At 37.3% G+C, this 21,663-nt stretch overlaps 1 protein-coding gene across 1 annotated transcript in view; it reads left to right on the forward strand.

The window, feature by feature from the left end:
* Nucleotides 1–21,272, forward strand: part of ME1 (malic enzyme 1) — a 224,103-nt gene extending 202,831 nt beyond the window's left edge. Inside the window, exons 10-14 of the mRNA XM_026454537.2 lie at nucleotides 2,477–2,582; nucleotides 3,928–4,070; nucleotides 7,389–7,562; nucleotides 15,076–15,174; nucleotides 19,581–21,272. Of these exons, the coding sequence (XP_026310322.1) occupies nucleotides 2,477–2,582; nucleotides 3,928–4,070; nucleotides 7,389–7,562; nucleotides 15,076–15,174; nucleotides 19,581–19,751 (693 nt within the window). The 3' untranslated portion in view covers nucleotides 19,752–21,272. The remainder of the gene's footprint in view (nucleotides 1–2,476; nucleotides 2,583–3,927; nucleotides 4,071–7,388; nucleotides 7,563–15,075; nucleotides 15,175–19,580) is intronic.
* The last annotated feature ends 391 nt before the right edge of the window (nucleotides 21,273–21,663 follow it).

A 21,663-nucleotide genomic window follows, 5' to 3' on the forward strand; every position in this document is an offset into this window, starting at 1 on the left:
AATATGTTTGAAGTAATTAGAGACTCTTGAAAAAAGAGAGAAAAGACGCATCATAGAATTTGGGACTTCTGAGGTAAGAGGTGCCCACATGCACTTTGCCAAAAGAAGGCAAAAATATTTCAGCAAGGGATCCTGAAAAGGGAGAATAAAGGGAAAAGACATCTCATCTCCATACCAACTGAAGTTATTGGCATAAAGAATATGTATTCCAATTCAGATTTTGAAAAATAGAGAAAAATAAGCCATTAGTCTAGAAAATAGAAGTCCAAAGGTACAGGGAGTTGCCTCAGTATTAACCAGATTTAGAAAAGGTTGTCACATTCCAGTAGTTTCTTTAAACTAGATCATCAAGTTAATTTTGAAAATGGTAGAGAACACACTTGGGAGACCTTTTGTGTGTGTGTCTTGATTCTTCTGTTTTGCCAAGTAAGACCTTCAGTATTGCTAGTATTACCATTTCATGATTCCTGGCCTTTTTTCAGCATTCTTTCGGCATTTGTAAGTCATACCAGGAATCAAGCCTTTGAAGATGTTGCCGTGGGTAATTTATGCTTCTTAGTAGATGGAATATCTTCTGGCTAAGTTCTGGCTTCAGTGTCTAGGAGCTGCCAGTGCGTATACTATGATTAATAAAGATGTTTATGATTAAGCATGTATCTTTTTCTTTTCATATATTATTCATCTGTCTTCTTTATTATTTGTTTCCCATTCTAGGCAATTTAAATAGTTTTCATTATATCTCAGTTTGTCAGCCAAAAAAGCTGTGACTTCCAATTTATCTTATTCTATAGCTTTTCTTCTTTAGACTCATTATTGTATACTTTTTTGAAAACATAGCACATAACCTTTTAAAAACGCATGTGGTAGGGATATCATAGATCATTTAGTATACTGATTCTCAAAACTGGCTAATCATTTCTTTTTTTATTTTTATTTTCTGAGACAGAGTCTCACTCTGTCGCCCAGGCTGGAGTGCAGTGGTGTGATCTCAGCCCACTGCAAGCTCCACCTCCCAGGTTCACGCCATTCTCCTGCCTCAGCCTCCTGAGTAGCTGGGACTGCAGGCGCCTGCCACCATGCCCAGCTAAGTTTTTGTAATTTTTTAGTAGAGATGGGGTTTCATCATGTTAGCTAGGATGGTCTCAATCTCCTGACCTCATGATCTGCCCGCCTCAGCTTCCCAAAGTGCTGGGATTACAGGCGTGAGCCACCGCGCCCGGCCTACAGCAGACTTTTAATAGGAGAAAATATACCAAAACTTTAAGTGCTGGAATTGTGATTTTTTTCTTCTTCACAAAAGACTGACACCTATATTCCTAGTGACTCAGGAGGCTGAAGCGAAAAGATCACTCCTGAGGCCAGGAGTTCGAGACAAGCCTGGGCAATATAGCGAGACCCCCCATCTCTTTAAAAAAATGATAAATTAGCCAAGCATGGTGGTGCATACCTATAGTTCCAGCTACTAGAGAGGCTTAGATGGGAGGATCCCTTGACCCCAGGAGTTCAAGGCTACAGTGACCTCTGATCCACGGCACTCCAACTTGGGTGACAGAATAAGACCTCATCTCAAACAAATAAAAAAAACAGAAATAAAATGATAACCCTTTAAAGCAAGAAAATTGTACCATCTTCATTATTAACAACTTGCAAAAACTATGACATACTATTTGTTACGTTTTTGCCCAGGGTGATTCTGTGCTATATTGAAAAGGCTTTGAGTTCCAGTACAATCTCTTGCCTTGAGCAAATCCCTTAAAGCCTCTGAATCTGTTCCCACATATGTAAAATGACTATGCTTATACTTTTCCTGCTTCTCAGAATTGTTGAGGGGATCAAATGAAATATGTGAAAACAACTTTTAAGTCATCAAGTACCATATAAAATTAGGCAGTAATTTATTATGTAGTCAAATCTTTAAAATTTACAGCCAGAATATTATAATTAGATGTTTACTAGATAACATGTGGCATATTCATAATTGGAACATTAAAAACAAAAACATAGAAAACAAATACTTACTGAGAAAACCTAACATTGACATAAATATGGCTTCAAATTCTTTTCTGAGTCAGTGGCATAAATCAGTAGTGCTACAGCTGAAGCCAACTCCAGATTCTGAGACCTGCTATAAAACACAATGTGTGGCAAACAATATTCTTTAAATGATATTTTGCATTGCCATTTGTTAATGCTAGTTCTCACATATCTGTAAAATTAGGATTTTTAATATCAATTAAATGAAGGAGACTTTGTTTTGTTCACTGTTACATCTCCATTGCCTAGAACATTGACATATAAATATTTGTTGAAAGAATGAATGAAATAACATTCTGACAATTGAAGAGACTTTAAGAATAGCTGTAACACATCATACGTAAAAATGTTAAGCATAAATATTTGTAATATATATACTGAAATTTCTTTGACCCGCACATGTTTGGCAGATTCTTAATTTTTTCTTACTTGCTTTACTTAGGGACGTGCTTCCTTAACACAAGAGAAAGAGAAGTTTGCCCACGAACATGAAGAAATGAAGAACCTAGAAGCCATTGTTCAAGAAATAAAACCAACTGCCCTCATAGGTAAACTTTTTCTCCTCCCCCTTCCTCCTCGCCCCTTATTTTGACTTGATTGGTTTTATTTACTACCAATTTTTGAGGTATAATTTAGTCTTTTTGAAATTCTACCCCTTTGAATTCAAAAAACTACACATTCGCTCAAGCAACAGTACCCTGTAGAGACCTAGATTTTTCACTTTAGTCCTGTCTTCTTTCTCTTACTGATCTGAGCTGAAGTGTGTGGCCCCCTCCTCTAACTGTCAGCCTGCTAATACCTGGCACATTCAGCACTTTTCTAGGCTTGATTACTCCAGATAGACAGTGGTTCTCAAATAAGAGGGATTTTTGCCCTGCAGGAAACATTTGGCAATGTCTGGAAGCTTTTAGTTGTCTTAACTAGGGTCGCAGGGTTGGAAGGGGAGTAAAGGGAGGGGCTATTGACATCTAGCCAATAGAGGCGGTGGAAGGATTCTACTAAATATCCTACAGTGCACTGCACAGCCCCTGTGACAAGGAATTATCCAGCCTAAAATGTTAATAGTGCTGAGGTTGAGAAACTCTGAGATAGATAAGACCCTCCTGAAAGACAGGGATCACATCTCACAAATCTTCATATTCCTTATAGCACTTAATACCGTCCTTACACATTGCATGTGCGCTGCAAGACTTTAAAGTGGTTTTAAAAAACTCAAAGGAATTTATGAATCTTTATGCTGTGCATATATAATTTTGATTTTTACCTTGTATTATACTCCATTCCAACAAGCTCTTGTGAAACAGATGGCAATGTTGAAAATAATGATGATAACTATAATAAAACAAGTACTTATTCCATGACAGGAACTTTACTAAGTGTTTAATATTGTTTTTACAAAATATATTCTGTCAATAATCTTATTGTTTTTCATTTCCATTATGCTAATTGCTTTATTCTTCTGTTAAATTTATTTCAATGGGTGATACTTTACTTTTGCCATTGAATCAGATGATTGTCTTAAGTGATAGCAAAACTTAATTGCTTTATAGCCTGACAGACTTAAATGTACTCATAGAATTGCCTATAAAGAAAGTATACATATTGGATACAAATTTCCAAGGGATTGGTCACTAACTCAATGTATTATAGGAGCCAAATCTTATCTTTAATTTTTAATAGGTATTTGTAGATTTGTGACCCTAAGGATTGTAAGGATTGTTGGCATTAACAAATGTGCCTCTTTTTGTCACTAAAATACAAATAGTCTATACAGCATTTTGTTTAGGATCTATTAGAAAATGACATGACAGATATCATTGATTTGGGGCATGGTCTTCTTGTGTCAATTAACCAATGATTGTGTTAATCACCAGCTTCATTTTTCTTCATTAGGAGTTGCTGCAATTGGTGGTGCATTCTCAGAACAAATTCTCAAAGATATGGCTGCCTTCAATGAACGGCCTATTATTTTTGCTTTGAGTAATCCAACTAGCAAAGCAGAATGTTCTGCAGAGCAGTGCTACAGAATAACCAAGGTAAAGTAAAACTATAACTGATACTTGAATAATCACATTTTAATTCATTATAGGGAGGCCTAGGATATCTCAGGTGCTTACTGTTTAAGTTTAAAAATTATACAAGAAAAGCACACAGATCAGAGGGATAAAAACTATTTCCTTTTCTAGAATGTTGTATAAATCCTCTTCTTCAACAAAATAAAATACATATTTTAATGTTTTACTGATAATTTTCCATAAGCGATTTGGAAATAGAATCTAAGATTTACACATAAAAGTTAAATAGAAAGGAAGAAGCTTGGTTCTAGAGGCTTATTAAAATAGCTTTTAACTAGCTATTCCCAAACACTGAAGCATACAATGTAAAACCACAACCTTATTTTTGCTTTGCTAAATCCTGGGTTTGGGTTTTGGTACTATGGGTGGAACATTTGGACAACTATCTTGACATCCAGCCAGATTGGGATAGGCATTCTCAATGCTTCAATATTTTACTATGATTTATTTTATACCATGTTTGTACTAATATATATTGGGTTGATATGCTGAAAGGAGCCTTTTTCCCTTAAAAGACTTTAAAATATCATTACAACAAAATAGAGGTTGAGTCATATCTATCTAAAATGTTTATTTTGGAAATAAATCCAAAATGAACTAGAGAGGTAAACATGAAAGCTATGTCACTCTGCACTAACTGGAACTTAATGGCTCTATTTTAATCATATATCCTTAAATGCTCAATACTAGAATTAATGTTTTTTTTTTTTGGCAAGGAGCCACTCCGTTATTTATCTCTCTTATTTGGGATGGCATCAGTGTTCTCACTAATTTTAATTTTTGTCTCATCTGTAGATTGGGGAATTTGCCCCACATTATTCAGTAGTCCTTAAATCCTTAAAGGAAAAAAAAAAAGTCCTTTGAGCAACAACAAAATTTCAGCATCATGCCTTGCACATACGTGGCATATAATAAACAAGTATTTAATTAATTATTTTGTCTTAATATCTCTCAACAGGCCTCAAGGGTTAAGAGACTTATCTATAATACACATAAACAAAATTAGCCAAATTTATGTAGTTGTGTTTTAAACTTTGAATGTGTCTGATATAAATGTAGGCTTCAAGTCTTTCTTACCATCTTGCCTAATATTCTATGTTTTTCTACATAAAACATTGAAAGTTATTTTGAGGATGAAAATTTAGACACTGGTTTCGCTAAAGGATTGGAGAAAAAGGAAAGGTCTGCCTGTTGCTGGATGTGAGTTTCTGCTACTGCAGGCACAGGTGAAGATAGGAAAGGTTAAATTACAATATACGAAAAGACTATTGAACCATAAAAATATAATCCAAAAATGGTATGAGATTTCCTTCACCACGTTAATAACATATATATGAGAATATTTAGCTAGCTACAGTACTGTCATTTATTTAATGACATTTCTCCTTAAAATATGGTGATTATAGAAAGGCAGGAAGAGTGGGAGTGAAGGAGGAGGGGGAGATATATAATGTTACAGGCGTCTTTCTCAAATATAATTTTTCGAAACCTTTATATATGAAGTAATAATTTAGCTACATTAGAAAGTTGTTTATAACAAAATATTTTATCTGCTAAAGAGCTTAAGGTATCAGATTTGTCTGAAAACAAAACCGAATTCTGTGCAAAACATAAGTGTCTTATAAACAGCTAGATGAGAATTTCTGTTTTTCTGCCTCATCTATTTTCATCTTTTTATATCTCAAAGAAGGTTGAAATTTTATGTTATACAACTTTAAGAACAACTAAAAGGTATATTATGACATTTGCTAAAAACAGGTTAATATTAATATCATTATTTAGACTCTAGATCCAAGAGATATGAAAGTTAAAACCCATTGTGTCATCATTTAAACTATGCCTTGGGGATTTGATGCTTTAGACTTTTCAAATAAATTTCTTAGACTGTGACGCTTTATTTGTTGAGGGTTTCCAATTCCTACTTTGAAGCCTAAATACTCTCAACTAGATGTCCACTCTCACCATCACAGACAAATGTTGTTTTGATTAGCAATATGAAATGCGGCACCTAACAGGCCCTCAGTTAATGACTTTTTTTTTTTTTTTTTTTGAGATGGAGTCTCACTCTGTCACCCAGGCTGGAGTGCAATGGCATGATCTCGGCTCACTGCAGCCTCCGCCTCCCAGGTTCAAGCGATTCTCCTGCCTCACCCTCCTGAGTAGCTGGGATTACAGGCACTCACCATCACACCCCACTAATTTTTGTATTTTTAGTAGAGATAGGGTTTCTCCATGTTGGCCAGGCTGGTCTCCCAACTCCTGACCTCAAGTGATCCGCCCCCCTTGGCCTCCCAAAGTGCTGGGATTACAGGCGTGAGCCACCATGCCCATCCAAGTTAATGCCTTTTTAAAGCAAGCAATAAATGAGATTCTTCAAAACAATTATGACAAAATATTAGTACTATGCAAAATGAAGGCATTTGTTGAAAAATACTGATAACTTAATCTTCCTCTTCCTTGCCAGTTCTACTCTTGCTAATGAGTTTGTTTCCTATGTGATTCTCCACATAACTCTTTATTTTATTTTATTTTTTGAGCTGGAGTCTTGCTTTGTCACCCAAGCTGAAGTGCAGTGGTGTGAGCTCACTGCAACCTCTGCCTCCTGAGTTCAAGCGATTCTCCTGCCTCAGCCTCTCGAGGAGCTGGGCCTACAGGCACCCACCACCACTCCCCAGCTACTTTTTATATTTTTAGTAGAGATGGAGTTTCACCATGTTGGCCAGGCTGGTCTCAAACTCCTGATTTCAAGTGATCTGTCCCTGTCGGCCTCCCAAAGTCCTGGGATTACAGGCATGAGCCACTGTGTCCAGCCCACGTAACTCTTTACAATATAGAAATATGTATGATTTTCCCAGTTTTTATTTTGGAAATGTGTTGATTCCTAAACCCCAACCTAAAATATCATTATTTTCAGTACTTAAATATTAGCCCATCATTTTTTATCTTCAGATGTCTATCACTGGAAGCCTATATAAAAATGGTTGGTGAGCCTATGGGTTGAACCACTGCAGAGAATGGAGTGATAGTCTTAGGGCATACTGTACTTTGCATGCTCCTCCTGGATGTAAAGAGTAAGACAGAGAATAGTAATAATTACCCATTCCAGAACTGGTTGTACAACATCACAAAAGCTTGTCCAGACTTATTAGCAAGTTAATAAAAAACTAGGCTTCTTTCTAAGTAGTTATAATTTAGGCTATGGGATAGTTCTGTTATGATACATTTGTTTTAAAATATTCTGCTTCTTTTAAAAGTGAGTTGTATGTGTCTTTGTTGTAGGGACGTGCAATTTTTGCCAGTGGCAGTCCTTTTGATCCAGTCACTCTTCCAAATGGACAGACCCTATATCCTGGCCAAGGCAACAATTCCTACGTGTTCCCTGGAGTTGCTCTTGGTGTTGTGGCGTGTGGATTGAGGCACATCACAGATAAGATTTTCCTCACTACTGCAGAGGTATTGTAAAATCCTCTAAGTTTACCAAGGGTTTAAAATACCAAGTGTGCTCAGCCTAGGTTGTCTAATGTTTTATTTATCTAGCATCTCAACTTACTCTCTGAAAGAAGTAAAGTGTGAAGAAAAAATCTTTCCCAGTGGAGAATAAGGGGTGGGTAGCATGTTCATACTGACTCACAGACAAAAGGTTCTTCTTCAGTAGACATTAGAAAAATTGTGTTTTTGATTTCTTAAGAGGAACATTTTTGTGTCTTTACACATCAGATCAAGTTCTGTGACAGTGATGAGACAATTAAAAATATTGTTTCCAGGGCTGGGTGTGGTGGCTCATGCCTGTAATCCCAGCACTCTGGGAGGCTGAGGCAGGTGGATCACTTGAGCCCAGGAGTTCTAGGCCAGCTTGGCCAACATGGTGAAACTTCATCTCTACTAAAAATACAAACATTAGCTGGGCGTGGTGGTGCATGCCTGTGATCCCCCTACTCAAGAGGCTGAGGCAGGGGAACTGCTTGAATCCAGGAGGCAGAGGTTGCAGTGAGCTGAGATCATGCTACTGCACTGCATCCTGGCTTACAGAGCTAGACTGTTACCTTAAAAAAGCAAAAAAAAAGAATTGTTTCCAAATGATGATTAAGTGGTAAGTATTTCCCTGTTGAGAACAGTGCTTAATAATGAATGGCCTTTTGAAGGTTTAAAGTGAAAGTCTGATATGGTATAGTGAACGTGTTTATCACTCAGGGTTAAGTACAGGAAACAGAAACCACCCTAGTATTTAAGCAGAAGTTAAATCAAAATAGGAAATTAGTTGTTTATAAAATCATTAAAAGAATAGGAGAAGTGAGCTCTGTCTGGGCCTTGAGGAAAGATTCTCAGAACATCACAAAGCAGGCCGACTGGGGAATCTTGTACTGTCATGAACTGTGAAAGATCTGAGATTTTACTCTACTTGCAAGCTAACAAGTTAGCCACAATTTCATAGATATTGACAGAAGACATGAAACTTTTAGGTCAGATACAAAGGACTTTGATAATTCCTGGCACAAGAGATATCATGAGCTGTATGTTCCTATCAGCTTCCCTCCCCATCCCAAGCCTCAGCAGGATAATACAGTGATTGGGCATATATTTGTAATCATGAGCTTTTGGTAATCAGAATGTTCATCAGGTTGATATCATATTTTCAGATTTGAACAGGTTACCATTCGTGGATGAGAAACTTGAGTGAATTTCTCCTGTTACGATTAAACCTTTGCAGCTGAACTGATCCAAAGAACTTGATTGATATTCAAATATTTTTATCCTGCAAATATTTTTTCCATTGTGAAGAGGAACCCCAAGAATGTAGACAAAGATTCTTATGTTACTGATGTGATCTAAAGGAACATAATATTGGTGGCTAGCGCCTGGCGTCATTCTATGAGAACAGATGCTTGGAAGCAACAATGTTCTCCTGTCGTTTTCTTCACTGTATTAAAAAGTGTTCCAGCTGATGTCTCAGGTTTTCTTTAACTCAGAAAATCTTGTTAAACATAAATGGATGTGTAATTACTAAGAGAGCCTGTAAAAGTTGTTTTTGCATTAAGGAAAATGTCATCATTGTCTTTTAGAATAGCCACATCAGAGTTTTGGTTACTTGTAGTAGTCAGTGTTTTCTTTCCTAAATAACTCTAGCACCCTCTAGTGACAAATTCCATGAAAAATATTTTCAGTTTACTTTCCAAGAAAAGTAATAATCACTACCCAAAAACAGTTTGAAGGAAAAAAAAAATGTGGTGTTGTCAACATACCACATCACTAATTCTTATCATAGCTAGTGATTTCTCTGGCTGTATCTTTTGGCCTTTCTACTGGTTTTCTCTTAGGCTTCAACACAATATTCTGTTTTTATATCATCTCAATTATGTCCCCACTCATTATTTTCTTTGTCTCCTTTTCATCTCCGTTTTAAGTAAGAGGTTTTTTTCTAGCATTCATTTTTTGTTACCAGTTTTTTCTTTTCTTTTTCTTATGCTTTCGAAGATCTCATTCATTCATGTATTTCTATTATCTTCATTCTGGTAGTGGCCAAATCTGTGTATCTCTACTCTCATCTTTTTCCATATCTCCAGTTGCCTGTTGGGTAATTCCACAGACACGCCCTACTGTGTCCTTAAACACAACATTATGAAAGCCTTACTTATCTTTCTTCACTCCCAGCGTTCAAATTTTTATTAGTGATACCCCCTTTCCAAGCAGGCAGCAAAGCTTAGAAGCTTGACATTCTTTCCATTCTCCCTCATCCCATAGCCTTCAAACACATCATGCATATGTATGCCTGTGTAACTGCTTTATCTCTTATCTTGCCTGGAAAGACCTGAGAATTATTCTCCAATGAGCTAAGCTCATCCTTTACGGTACTGCTTAAATCCCACCACATCCTGGGATCTTTTTGTGACAAGTCTAGCTCATCTTGATCTTTCTCCTTAGTCATGGCTGTCTTTATTACACACTTTGACATTTAATTTTATTTCTGGTTATGATACACTCATGAGAGCTCCCTATTGTAAAAGATTAGGTGTTGCCTTTATAACTAAATTGTAGATTATCTTTTTTTTTTTTTTTTCTTTTGAGACGGAGTCTCGCTCTGTCACCAGGCTGGAGTGCAGTGGTGTGATCTTGGCCCACTGCAACCTCCAACTCCCTGGTTCAAGCAATTCTCCTGCCTCAGCCTCCCAAGTATCTGGGATTAAAGGCACATGCCACCACACCCAGCTAATGTTTGTATTTTTAGTAGAGATGGGGTTTCACCATGTTGGCCAGACTGGTCTTGATCTCTTGACCTTGTGATCTGCCTGTCTCGGCCTCCCACAGTGCTGGGATTACAGGCATGAGCCACCGTGCCCAGCCTGTAGATTATCTTTTTTAAAGACAGACAGTCTTCCATATACTTCTTTTAAAACTTCAGTAGCATCTAGCACAATGCTAGGCACAAAGCAGAAAATTAGTAAATACTTTCTGAATAGGATTAAATAGAACTACTCATGTATCTTAGCAAGAAGAATAAATACAATACCACAGACATTTACTACCAGATGGCCCCAAAAAGAAAAAAAGTACTTCTTGTCTAGATTATATTTTGTAGTTAACAAGAGTAATATGTAGGAGATATATCTGAATTTTTTGTTTTGCAACCACAAATTTAATAACTGTTAGAATTATTGTCAAAATACTAGTTGGATCTCTTATGGAACTGGAAATGTCATGGGTTAGCACCAATCTCAAAGAATATTTCTGGACGTTTTTATATCATGAAGAGATTTTTGGCTTTCCTGGCACTGTAGACAGTCTTCTGGACGTCTGATGATCAGCCCTCCTGTCCCTGTGTGGTCTATAGTGTATCCTGGGAATAGACTCCTCAGCTCCTGTTCACACCTGGGAGACAAATCTCAGCCTCCTATCTTCACACCACTCCGCCTGAATCATGGGCTGGTGTCTTCTCATCTACCCTGCTCCACTCCTTTCTGATATCTTCTCACAGGACCCTTTAGATAATCATCATGGACAATAGTATCTAGAGGAACCTTTTCCTTGCTTAAGATAATTGGAAATCCAACTGCCATAACAATGTTAGAACTAAATAGAGAGAGATTATTTTAAATTAGCCACAATGTCATTAGAGACAACCAAAGCACATCAAAGGCAGCAAAGTTTTTAAATAAATGATTTAATTAATGAGAGCCAGGCTAGGACTCTTGCATGCCCCCTCTTTTTCCCCCTAGAATCAATTCCTTACATTTAGTGCATCTCCCCATGGTCACCTGTTTGCTACTTGATTTTGTTTCACAATTCTTTGGCTCCTTCTTTGTTTGACAGTCACACATGGAGAGTAAGGATTCAGAATGATTCTTCTTTACTCAGCTATCCTGTGACTGTCTTCAATCTCTTTAAAATGACATTTGTGTAGCATCCTAGAGAAGAAACGATGACATTGAATGCCAGCAGTGTGCAGGTGGTTATGGGTGGAATGCACATATTATGTAATATAAATAGTTGAAACAACTCGAAGTTGATTCGTTATAGAATTTGCCCCCAAATCAAATAGCTAACAATCTATACACTGTAGAACCAGATCTGACACCAAAAGTTATTTTGCTTCCATTTGGCTATGTGGGCTGCCTATTGGTTCTGTTTTAAAACAAAATAAGTGGCCAGGCATGGTGGCTTACGTCTGTAATCCCAGCACTTTGGAAGGCCGAGGCAGGTGGATCGCTTGAGCTCAGGAGTTTGAGACCAGCCTGGCCAACATGGTGAAACTCTGTCTCTGCTAAAAAATACACACACAAAAATAAACAAATAAATAAAAAATAAAATTAGCTGGGCATGATGGCACACCCCTGTAGTCTCAGCTACTCAGGAGTCTGAGGCAGAGAATCACCCAAGCCCAGGGAGACGGAGGGTTGCAATGAGCCAAAACCGTGCCATTGCACTCCAGCCTAGGCAATCTGAGTGAGAGCCTGTTTCACATACATACATACATACATACATAAAACAAAATAGCTAAGTTTCATTGAATACTTTTCTGACAGACATTGTGGTAAATTATTTGCTGGCATTTATTTCATGTAATCCTTATGAATTAGGAACTATTATTAGTCCTATATAACTGATGATAAAACCGAGGCCTAAAAAGGTTAATTAATTTGCCCAAATGCAAACAGATAGTAATTGATGGAATTAGAATTCAAACATAGGTCTACCTCATGCCAGAGCCTGAGCCTTCAGCCACCATGCTCTGACATCTTTTTAACATTGTGCTATTCATTTTTTTTCTATCCAATTAAATAACAATACCTGACACCCAGAAAAGTTGTTGCTTTAACATCTAAGAAATTGTTATTTAAATCTGCCACATCTCCTTTGCAGAACAAGAATTAACAAAAATTTTTAAAAGTTTCAATGCAGTGGAGCCATTAACATAAAATGGTTTCATTTTGCCCCAGTCATTGTTTTAAATCATTCTCCACCAACTCTCCCTCTTGTTTCTCTTAGTGACATTTTGGTAAGAGCCCATAACTTTCAGTTCACTCATTCTTTTAATATTCTTTTAATTAAATACCTAACATATGCTAGGCATTATTCTGATGCTGGGAATACATCAGTGAACAATAATTAAACATCTGTGCAGTTCAAAATGTTATATCCAATTCAAATGTCAGGTGCTCTCCTTGCAATAGGAGAGACCTACAGTAGCAGGTAGAGAAAACCCATCTGTTCTTTCACTCTTTCTCTGATGCTAGCACTTTGAGCAATTTATGGGGAAATGTTTGGCTCGACTCTGAGAAACCTCCTCCCTCTTTTTGTTAAAGCCTACTTCTTCAAATGTGTTGGAGACAAGAAGGAAGAGCATGGAAAAGGGCAAACATCTCTTTTATTAACTCAATTATTAACTCCTCTAATCCTCTTTTGCAGGGTCCAGATCTGGCCCTCTGATGTAGGATGTCTGGCTTCAGTTTAGCTTCCTTACACTTCTTCAGGTCTCCAGGGATGCAGGCGCCACCTCTGCTGTGGCCACTTGACCTTGGAAACTCATGTACCCATACCAGATCCACTGATGGGAATGCATACAGCTTACAGCCACCCTGTCTGTCTGGCTCTCCCTTTCCCCTTCTCTTCTCTGCTTAAGTACACATATCTATAACTGCTCAAGCTGACTAGGGGAACACAATGCCCCCAAGTCTTTCCTTGAGGACACCATAAGCCTTTAAGAAGGAGTAGCATGCACCAAGAAGAGAGGAGGAAAAAGCCACTACATTACCCGGTAGGCCAAACCATGGTTCCAGCAAATTTCCCTGCCTCTCATCAGCTCAGTCTTCTGGAAGGGGATGGCTGTGGTTGTGGGGTTGGCAGGGCTGATTCCACTTCTGAGCTAGATGGCAAGCCCCACTTATTTGGTGACTTCCTGATAGTGTGGAATAGTTAATGTCTCTTTGTCCTAAAGTTAGGGACCCTCACCACTTCTAGGGCAAACATCCTGTTAAAAAGGCAAGAAATTAATGAGTTAAATGATGAGTTTATCATAAAATTATGGTCAACACCCTACAATTATATGTTATAATATTTTGTATAATATATAGAGCAATACTAATCAAACAAATAGCTATACTAGTAACTTTACCTCCCTCTCCCTTCCCCCATCTTACCTCTGCCTAATTGTCCCTGGTCAGAAGTCCTTAGTCACTGACAGGATTTAACTCCAAACTCCTTTTTTGGCATTGATAATGCTCCAGTCCTTATTTCCGTACCCAGACCCTCTGCTCCCCCAGGACAGCACACTTGGGCGTGCTGAGTCCAGCTCACGCACGTCTCTGCCTTTGGTCTGACTCTGTTTTTTTTTTTTTTTTTTGTCTGGAATGCCTACCCACTTTCTGTTTGTCTAACTCCAGGCTTTCTTGTAGGTTTGCCTTTCAAGCCACTGTGTACTGTGAGGCCTTCCAGAACCGCTCTTCCTTGAGATTTCTTAGCACCCATATTTCACCTTTAGCCTAAGCCGTCTTCTCTTTCAGAGTTCTCTTTTTCTTCCCATACTCTGTTTCACTAAATTATACATCTCTCAAGGACAATAACACTTTTTTTTAGCTTCTCTGTAGTGTTATGCTTGTTCAGTTCATATATATTTGCTGATGGCAAAAAAAATAATATTTTGGAAATAATTTCATGATTTAAAAATCTAAAAGATATACTGAAAAATAAATATTTGATTATTTAAAATGTTACAAAAGAGGAAAGTTTCATACTCCCTCTCTGCATCCACATTTTCATGGAACAAAGGCCCAGGCATAAACTGATTTAGATTTGCCCCCATCTAGAAATGTAACCAAAATCTTAGAACTGGAGAGAACATCAGGGTTACTGAGTCTCCCTCTCTGCCTTAGGGTTCAATACAAAATTTAACACTGTTTGATTTGGAACTAGGGAATGGTTTGGGGACAGCAAATATTGAGGCTATTTAGGTGATTTAGATAATTCAGAGTCTGTAAAATTAAAATCCTACTTGTAGTGAGACTCTGAACTAGCTTTCTCAGTCTTTTGCTCTACTTCTTGCACAAGAATATGACTCAGAGCTGGGAGTAATGGTATGCTCAACCTCGGATAGCTGTCCTCCTCTGCTTTCAAGGATCCATTTTCATTACTCTATCATCTGCCTCTTTCTTTCTTTTCTTTTCCCTTGTTCCCCTAATGTATCAATTGGAAAGTATCTAGCATTTCATGGTACAATAGAAAACGAAGTGGACTAAAAGGAAACCTAGATTCTATTCCCATCTTTTTCACCAATTGTGTGATCTCAACCACCACCACACCTCTCTGGGCTTAGTTTGTTTGCTGATAGAAGTGGGGATGAAATTAGATAATCATATTAATGTAACTGGTTTTTATATGGACCATTATATGTAATCATTTACTTTGTTATTTGCATACCTGCCACATTGTATCATGTGAAGTATCAACACTTTTTTTCTTTCTTTTTTTTCATAAGGTTATAGCTCAGCAAGTGTCAGATAAACACCTGGAAGAGGGTCGGCTTTATCCTCCTTTGAATACCATTAGAGATGTTTCTCTGAAAATTGCAGAAAAGGTAAAACCACTCTTGTTCAAGCTTCATTATTTTTCCTTCCTTCTCTTGCTAAATATGCATTTTTAAATATTAAAAATCTGCTTCCTTGAAATATATATCTGTATCACCTCACTGTATCAGAAGTCAGAGAAATGAGGCACACTGACACTGTAGAACTTAGGAGCTACATTTGCTCCTCAGAGAATAATGGAAGTATTGAGCTGAATAATTAATTTCCCTCTCTACCATTGTTTTTTCTCCTAAAATTTAAATAATTCATTAGGGGTTTCTGTCAGCCAGATTTCTCCCACTTCACCTTTTTAAAGTTATTCTTTTCTATATCACATTAGTCATAATTACCAAAATATTACAGATACAGTAGAGTAACATTTAGACCTTGAACCACCATCCATATCCATGTCACTATGATATATGGCATCATAAATGACAGATCACAACTGATAATACTGGGCAGAAGGCAAAATAAAGAGGGCAAAGAACTTGAAAGCCGTTGGGGTGGCAGATGAGCTGCTGAAGGAGTTAGCCAAGAAGAACCCAAAGACAGAAATTTTCTGTAACTAAACTGGAAGATAAGTGAACTTTTTTTTTGCAGTGTAATTGTATTAGTTTTCTTGGGCTGGGATAACAGTTATGTAGTAACTGTTTTTAAGTATTTAAGCCACAGACTGTGAGGCTTAAACAACAGAAAACTGTTTTCTCATAATTCTGAGAGCTGGAAGTCTAAGAAAAAGATGTCTGCAGGTTTGGTTTCCTCTGAGGCCTCCCTCCTTGGCCGGCAGATGGCTGCCCTCTTTCTGTGTCCCCGTGTGGCCTTTTCTCTGTGTGTGTACACCCTTGTGTGTCCAAATTTCCCCTTCTCATAAGGACACCTGTCAAACTGGATTATAGACCATTCTAACGGTCTCATTTTAACTTAATAATCTCCTTAAAGGTCCTATTTCTAAATACACTCACTTTCTGAGGTACTAGTGGTTAGGGCTTCAACAATGAATTTGGGGTGGAGGGAACACAATTTAGCCATGGCAGTAGTTATATGTTTAAATTGGTGTTTCTCTACCTCAGTGTTGTGGACATTTTGGGTCAGTAAGTGTCATGGGGCTGTCCTGGGCATTGTACAGTCTTTGGCAGCATTCCTGGCCTCTGTCCACTAGATGTCAGTAGCATCTGCTCAGTTGTATCAACCAAAGCTGTTTCCAGACATTGCCAGGCATCCCCTTGGGGGCCAAATTGCTCATGATTGAAAATCACTAGCTTAAGCCATTAGCAAGTTATCTGAACAACACCATTTAAGAGTCACATATCATTATTTATCTTGTTGACTGAAGATAGAGTCTTAAAAAAAGAAGTAATTCTCCAAAAACCTTTACATAATAATCTGCTTGGTTATCTATTTATGAAAAAGTATGTTCATATATTCTACTAATATGTATCTGCTAGTTTTTAAGTAGTTTAAATTATTAATATATTGAATAGCATATCATCATTTTAAGTTCATTTTGGAGATTTAAATGCAAAGGAGTTAGCTTATGATTAGAGGAGAATAAAAGCAGGGGACAGCAAGGGAGTGCCAAAAGATTCAGATATCACACCTAGAATAATGGAAGAATACAGAGTGCATACACAGAAATTGGAAAATTAGAACAAAGAACCAACCAGCTTCAGAGAGGAAGATCATGTAAGTGGACTGCAAGTTTGAGGTATCAATGGCACATTCAAATGTACCATTTTATCAAGTAGATAGAAATGATTGAAACTTAAAGAGAGGCTAGATAAAAGACCTGGGCATCTTCTGCATGTGGTAACTGGTGAATGTCTAGAAGTGGGTGGAGTTGCCAAGATAGCAAGTATGGAAATGAAAGAAAAATGAAGATAGAATATAGTTTATTATTCTGTCTGGAAGACAGAAGAAAGATGCCAGTTAAGAAGAGAAGTGGTCAGGATTTTAAGAAGAGACTCCAAACTGAGCATGTCAAGAATTAGGAAAGAGACAACTTCAGAATGGGAGTGGAAATTGTGACCAACACAGCCAAATCCTGGAGAGAAAAACAGATGCAGACTTTTATTTGGTACTTAACAAGTTATCAGAGACTTTTACAAAAGAAATTTCAAGATGTAGAAGAGGTTCAGAAGTCAGAGAATTAGGAAAGCAATAAAAGACAAGCCACTCTGTCAGAGAGTTTGGCATTGACAGGACAGAGAAAGTGAAGATTTCACTGAGAGATGGGGTTATTTCTATGGTATATCTGGGAGCAGAAAGAGGAGATGAATTTCCACATAGTCTATGTCAGTAATGAAACAATGTGTTTTATTATAAAATTAACATAGCCATCTTAAACAGGCCCAAGGGATCCTTTTGGGGTGATGAAAATATTCTAAAACTGAATGTGGTGATATGGTTGCACAGCTCAGTAAATGTACAAAAATAATTTAGTTGTACACTTAAAATGCTTGAATTTTGTGTGAATTATATCTCAATAAATCTGTCTAAAAAGTAATAATACCACATTATAGGCACTTTGGAAAACAAATAGAGAAAAGGAAAATAATCAATAGCCTATTTTTCTAATATAAGCATTAGTTTTTTCCTGTGTTTGTTTTGTCTTTCATTTGTTTATTTTCTAACATTATTATAATTATGAAGTATACATATTGTTTCCTGCTTTTTCATAGACATTTCATAATACAGCACAGTATTCATAACCTTAATTGTTCATAAATGCATAGTTTTACATTGAGATGAGATACTTAATCATTCTGATATATTTTGAAATCAAACTTATCAAAATAAGTCAGTCATATAAATACTATTTTAAGAACTGGTGTGAATTAGACTGGGCATGGGCTCACACCTGTAATCCCAGCACTTCGGGAGGCCAAGGCAGGTGGATCACCTCAGGTTAGGACTTTGAGACCAGCCTGGCCAACATGGCGAAACCCCTTCTCTTCTAAAAAAGTACAAAAATTAGCCAGGTGTAGCGGCGGGAGCCTGTTATCCCAACTACTTGGGAGGCTGAGGCAGGAGAATTGCTTGGTTTTTGTTTTTGTTTTTGTTTTGTTTTGTTTTGTTTTTGAGATGGAGTTTCACTCTTGTTGCCCAGGCTTTAGTACAATGGTGTGATCTTGGCTCACGGCAAACTCTGCCTCCTGGGTTCAAGTTATTCTCCTGCCTCAGCCTCCCAAGTAGCTGGGGTTACAGGCATGCACCACCATGCCTGACTAATTTTGTATTTGTAGTAGAGATGGGGTTTCTCCATGTTGGTCAGGCTGGTCTTGAACTTCTGACCCCAGGTGATCCACCTGCCTCAGCCTCCCAAAGTACTGGGATTACAGGCATGAGCCACTGCGCCCAGCCAGAGAATCACTTGAACCCGGGAGATGGAGGTTGCAGTGAGCTGAGATCGTGCCACTGCACTCCAATCTGGGTGACAGAGTAAGACTCCATCTCAAAAACAAACAAACAAAAACTGGTGTGAATTAAATAGTATATATGAAGTGATTAAGTTTGATGAGGAGAATCCATTCAAGAAAGTAGGGAAAGAGAAGATGTATGACGGTACTGAGGAGATAGTTTGAGTTGATCAAAAGGGAAATTAAGGTCATTTTCTCTGAGTAGTTGAAATTTTCTCCTGCGATATGATGTGATGATGTGATTCTCCAGTGAGTGATGAGAGTCAAATAGAAACTTGAAGACGTGGGAAGGTTTAGAATTGCTTTTTGGGAACCACGAGAGGAAGTTTTAAGAAAAGAGAGAAAAAAGTATAATGTCCAGACTAGAAAAAAAATATAGCACCACAAAAAGTTTACTGCATGGTTCTAGGATGCACAGCCACAAAAGGAGAAAGCCAGCTCTGAGGGGTCCCCAGACAAGGGACTAGAATTATGCATGAAACACAGGACATGATGACAAGAGATTCTGTGACACTGGCAAGGAGTGCTGATCCTGACTGTGGTGTCCAAATGATTAGCTGAACAGGATCACGAGACCCTGGGGTACAGGAAGAGATTTTGTAGGAGGCTGTGGTCAGAATAAGGATTCTTGAAAATTCAAGGTTCAAGTTTAGCGGGACTATTTAGGTATTTATTTCAAGTTAATTGTCAGTTAGGTCATGACGATCCTTTGAACACTGGCTTCTCTGAGAAGTCCAGATGTGAGAGTATTTGAATTAGTCTCACCTATTCACACTTTCTTTAGTTGCTGGTGTCATTTTTCTGTCTCACTATATGATTTATAATTGCATTTTCATCTTACATCTTCATTGCTTATATGTGCTTTTATTATAAAACACTTAATGTTTTTGCAAACATAAGATATACAGTGTTTTTGAAATGGATAAAAACTTCTACTCACATGGGCTCACCATTACCTCTATTTATTAAAATAATTAATATTCTTTTCTTATATCTAGATTGTGAAAGACGCATACCAAGAAAAGACAGCCACAGTTTATCCCGAACCTCAAAACAAAGAAGCATTTGTCCGCTCCCAGATGTATAGTACTGATTATGACCAGATTCTACCTGATTGTTATTCTTGGCCTGAAGAGGTCCAGAAAATACAGACCAAAGTTGACCAGTAGGATAATAGCAAACATTTCTAACTCTATTAATGAGGTCTTTAAACCTTTCATAATTTTTAAAGGTTGGAACCTTTTATAATGACTCATAAAATGCTTAGGTTAAGATTTTATTTTAACAGTCTAAAAATTGATAGAAGAATAACGATATAAATTGGGATAAACATCACATGAGACAATTATGCTTCACTTTGCCTTCTGGTTATTTATGGTTTCTATCTGAATTATTCTGCCTACATTCTCTTTAAAAGCTATCGTACCTACTACTGAGATACTCATCATTTTTATACAGGAAGCTAATGGGAAGACCAAAATTAGTAATAAATTGATATAACCAACATTAAAACCCATAATTATTTTGTTGACCATTTTGTTAAAATCTACTTTTCAAAAAAAAAAAAAAAGGTAGAAATGAATCTAGGCATAGGTAAACTTTTGCTAAGCAGAAATAACACTACTTTGTTGCCTAGAGAAAGATAACTTCTCAGGTATTTTTATTCCAGTCCTAGATCATATATGTTCTTTTGTGCAACTGGATTTTAACACTTCTAAGAAAGAGAAAGATCACTGCTGTTTACAATGCCTTGTACAGCCTTAGATTTTAATATTCTTTTGTCATTGTTACATCTCATAGAGTAAAGCTCTTAATTACCTTGATCCTGAGTCAGAAATCCCACCTGAAAGCACCTTTTTTTCTCCTTGATCAAGCATCCTATCCTTCAGCTACCATACTGTTGCTACAGGGACTTTGTGGACTGTGGCCCCTGTCCAGAGGTTGGCACCTTCAGTTCAGCACAGCCTGAACAGTGAGAAGGTCTGAAAGGAGAGTATATAGTTAAGATCCTTGAGAAAGGGCTGCCTGAGGAACTGACCTCTTAAAGATCTCAGGAGTCAGACAATTTAGGTTCCTACTGGAGTTACCTGCCAGAATGGCCTCTTAATTAACTCAGGTAACTAAGAACTAACTGTGTTATAATCATCTCACTTTTCCCCGAATTTGGAGAAAGTATTATAATTAAGTTCCCAGTATCAGAAATTGTTCTTACATAAGATTAAAATATCTTGATGACCAATACCATTCTATGAGAAAGAGTAGTTATGTGCCCAGACTGTATTAATTCACTTAAGAAACTAATGTTTGAAGTAATGGAAAAAATTTTAAGTTATAAAACTAAGGTGCAATGACATTTGCTATTTATTTGTAGAATTATTTGAAGAATTTTGTTTTTGAAGTAATGCTTTAAGGAGTATAAGATGTTCAAGATAAATTATACTATAAAATGATTTTATTGAAAGTTGAAGGTTACACATATTGTTTTCGGTATGAGCAGAAGAGGTTAAGGTATTTCTAAAGGTAACTTATAGTCAAGAGTTTCCTCAAAATAGTTATTTGGAGAAGAATCAGAATGTTTATGTATTTCTTGTCTGTTTCTATGTTGTCTTATAGCTCTAACTAAATGTGTTTACCTATGCAAAAGATTTATTAAAGCATAGAAAAGGTGAATGAATAAAATATAAAATAATTGTCCTTTTTTTCTTAAAATGTTACATTGTAATGCTGGGTCTTGGGGTCATATGATTATGTATGATGAATTTCTAAAATATTCTAATAACTGCTAATTTCAGTAGGAACATCATTCATTCAAAACATATGTGGTTGGGCACGGTGGCTCACGCCTGTAATCCTAGCACTTTGGGAGTGTGAGACGGGCAGATCAACTGAGGTCAGGAGTTCAAGACTAGCCTGGCCAACATGGTGAAACCCTGTCTCTACTAAAAACTACAAAAATTAGCTGGGCTTGATGGCTCATGTCTGTAATCCAGCTACTTGGGAGGCTGAGGTATGAGAATCGCTTGAACTGGACGTTGAGGTCAACCAAGATCGTGCCACTGCACTCCAGCCTGGGGGATGCAG

Source organism: Piliocolobus tephrosceles, chromosome 5 (assembly GCF_002776525.5).
Source record: "Piliocolobus tephrosceles isolate RC106 chromosome 5, ASM277652v3, whole genome shotgun sequence".
NCBI classification, from domain to species: domain Eukaryota; kingdom Metazoa; phylum Chordata; class Mammalia; order Primates; family Cercopithecidae; genus Piliocolobus; species Piliocolobus tephrosceles.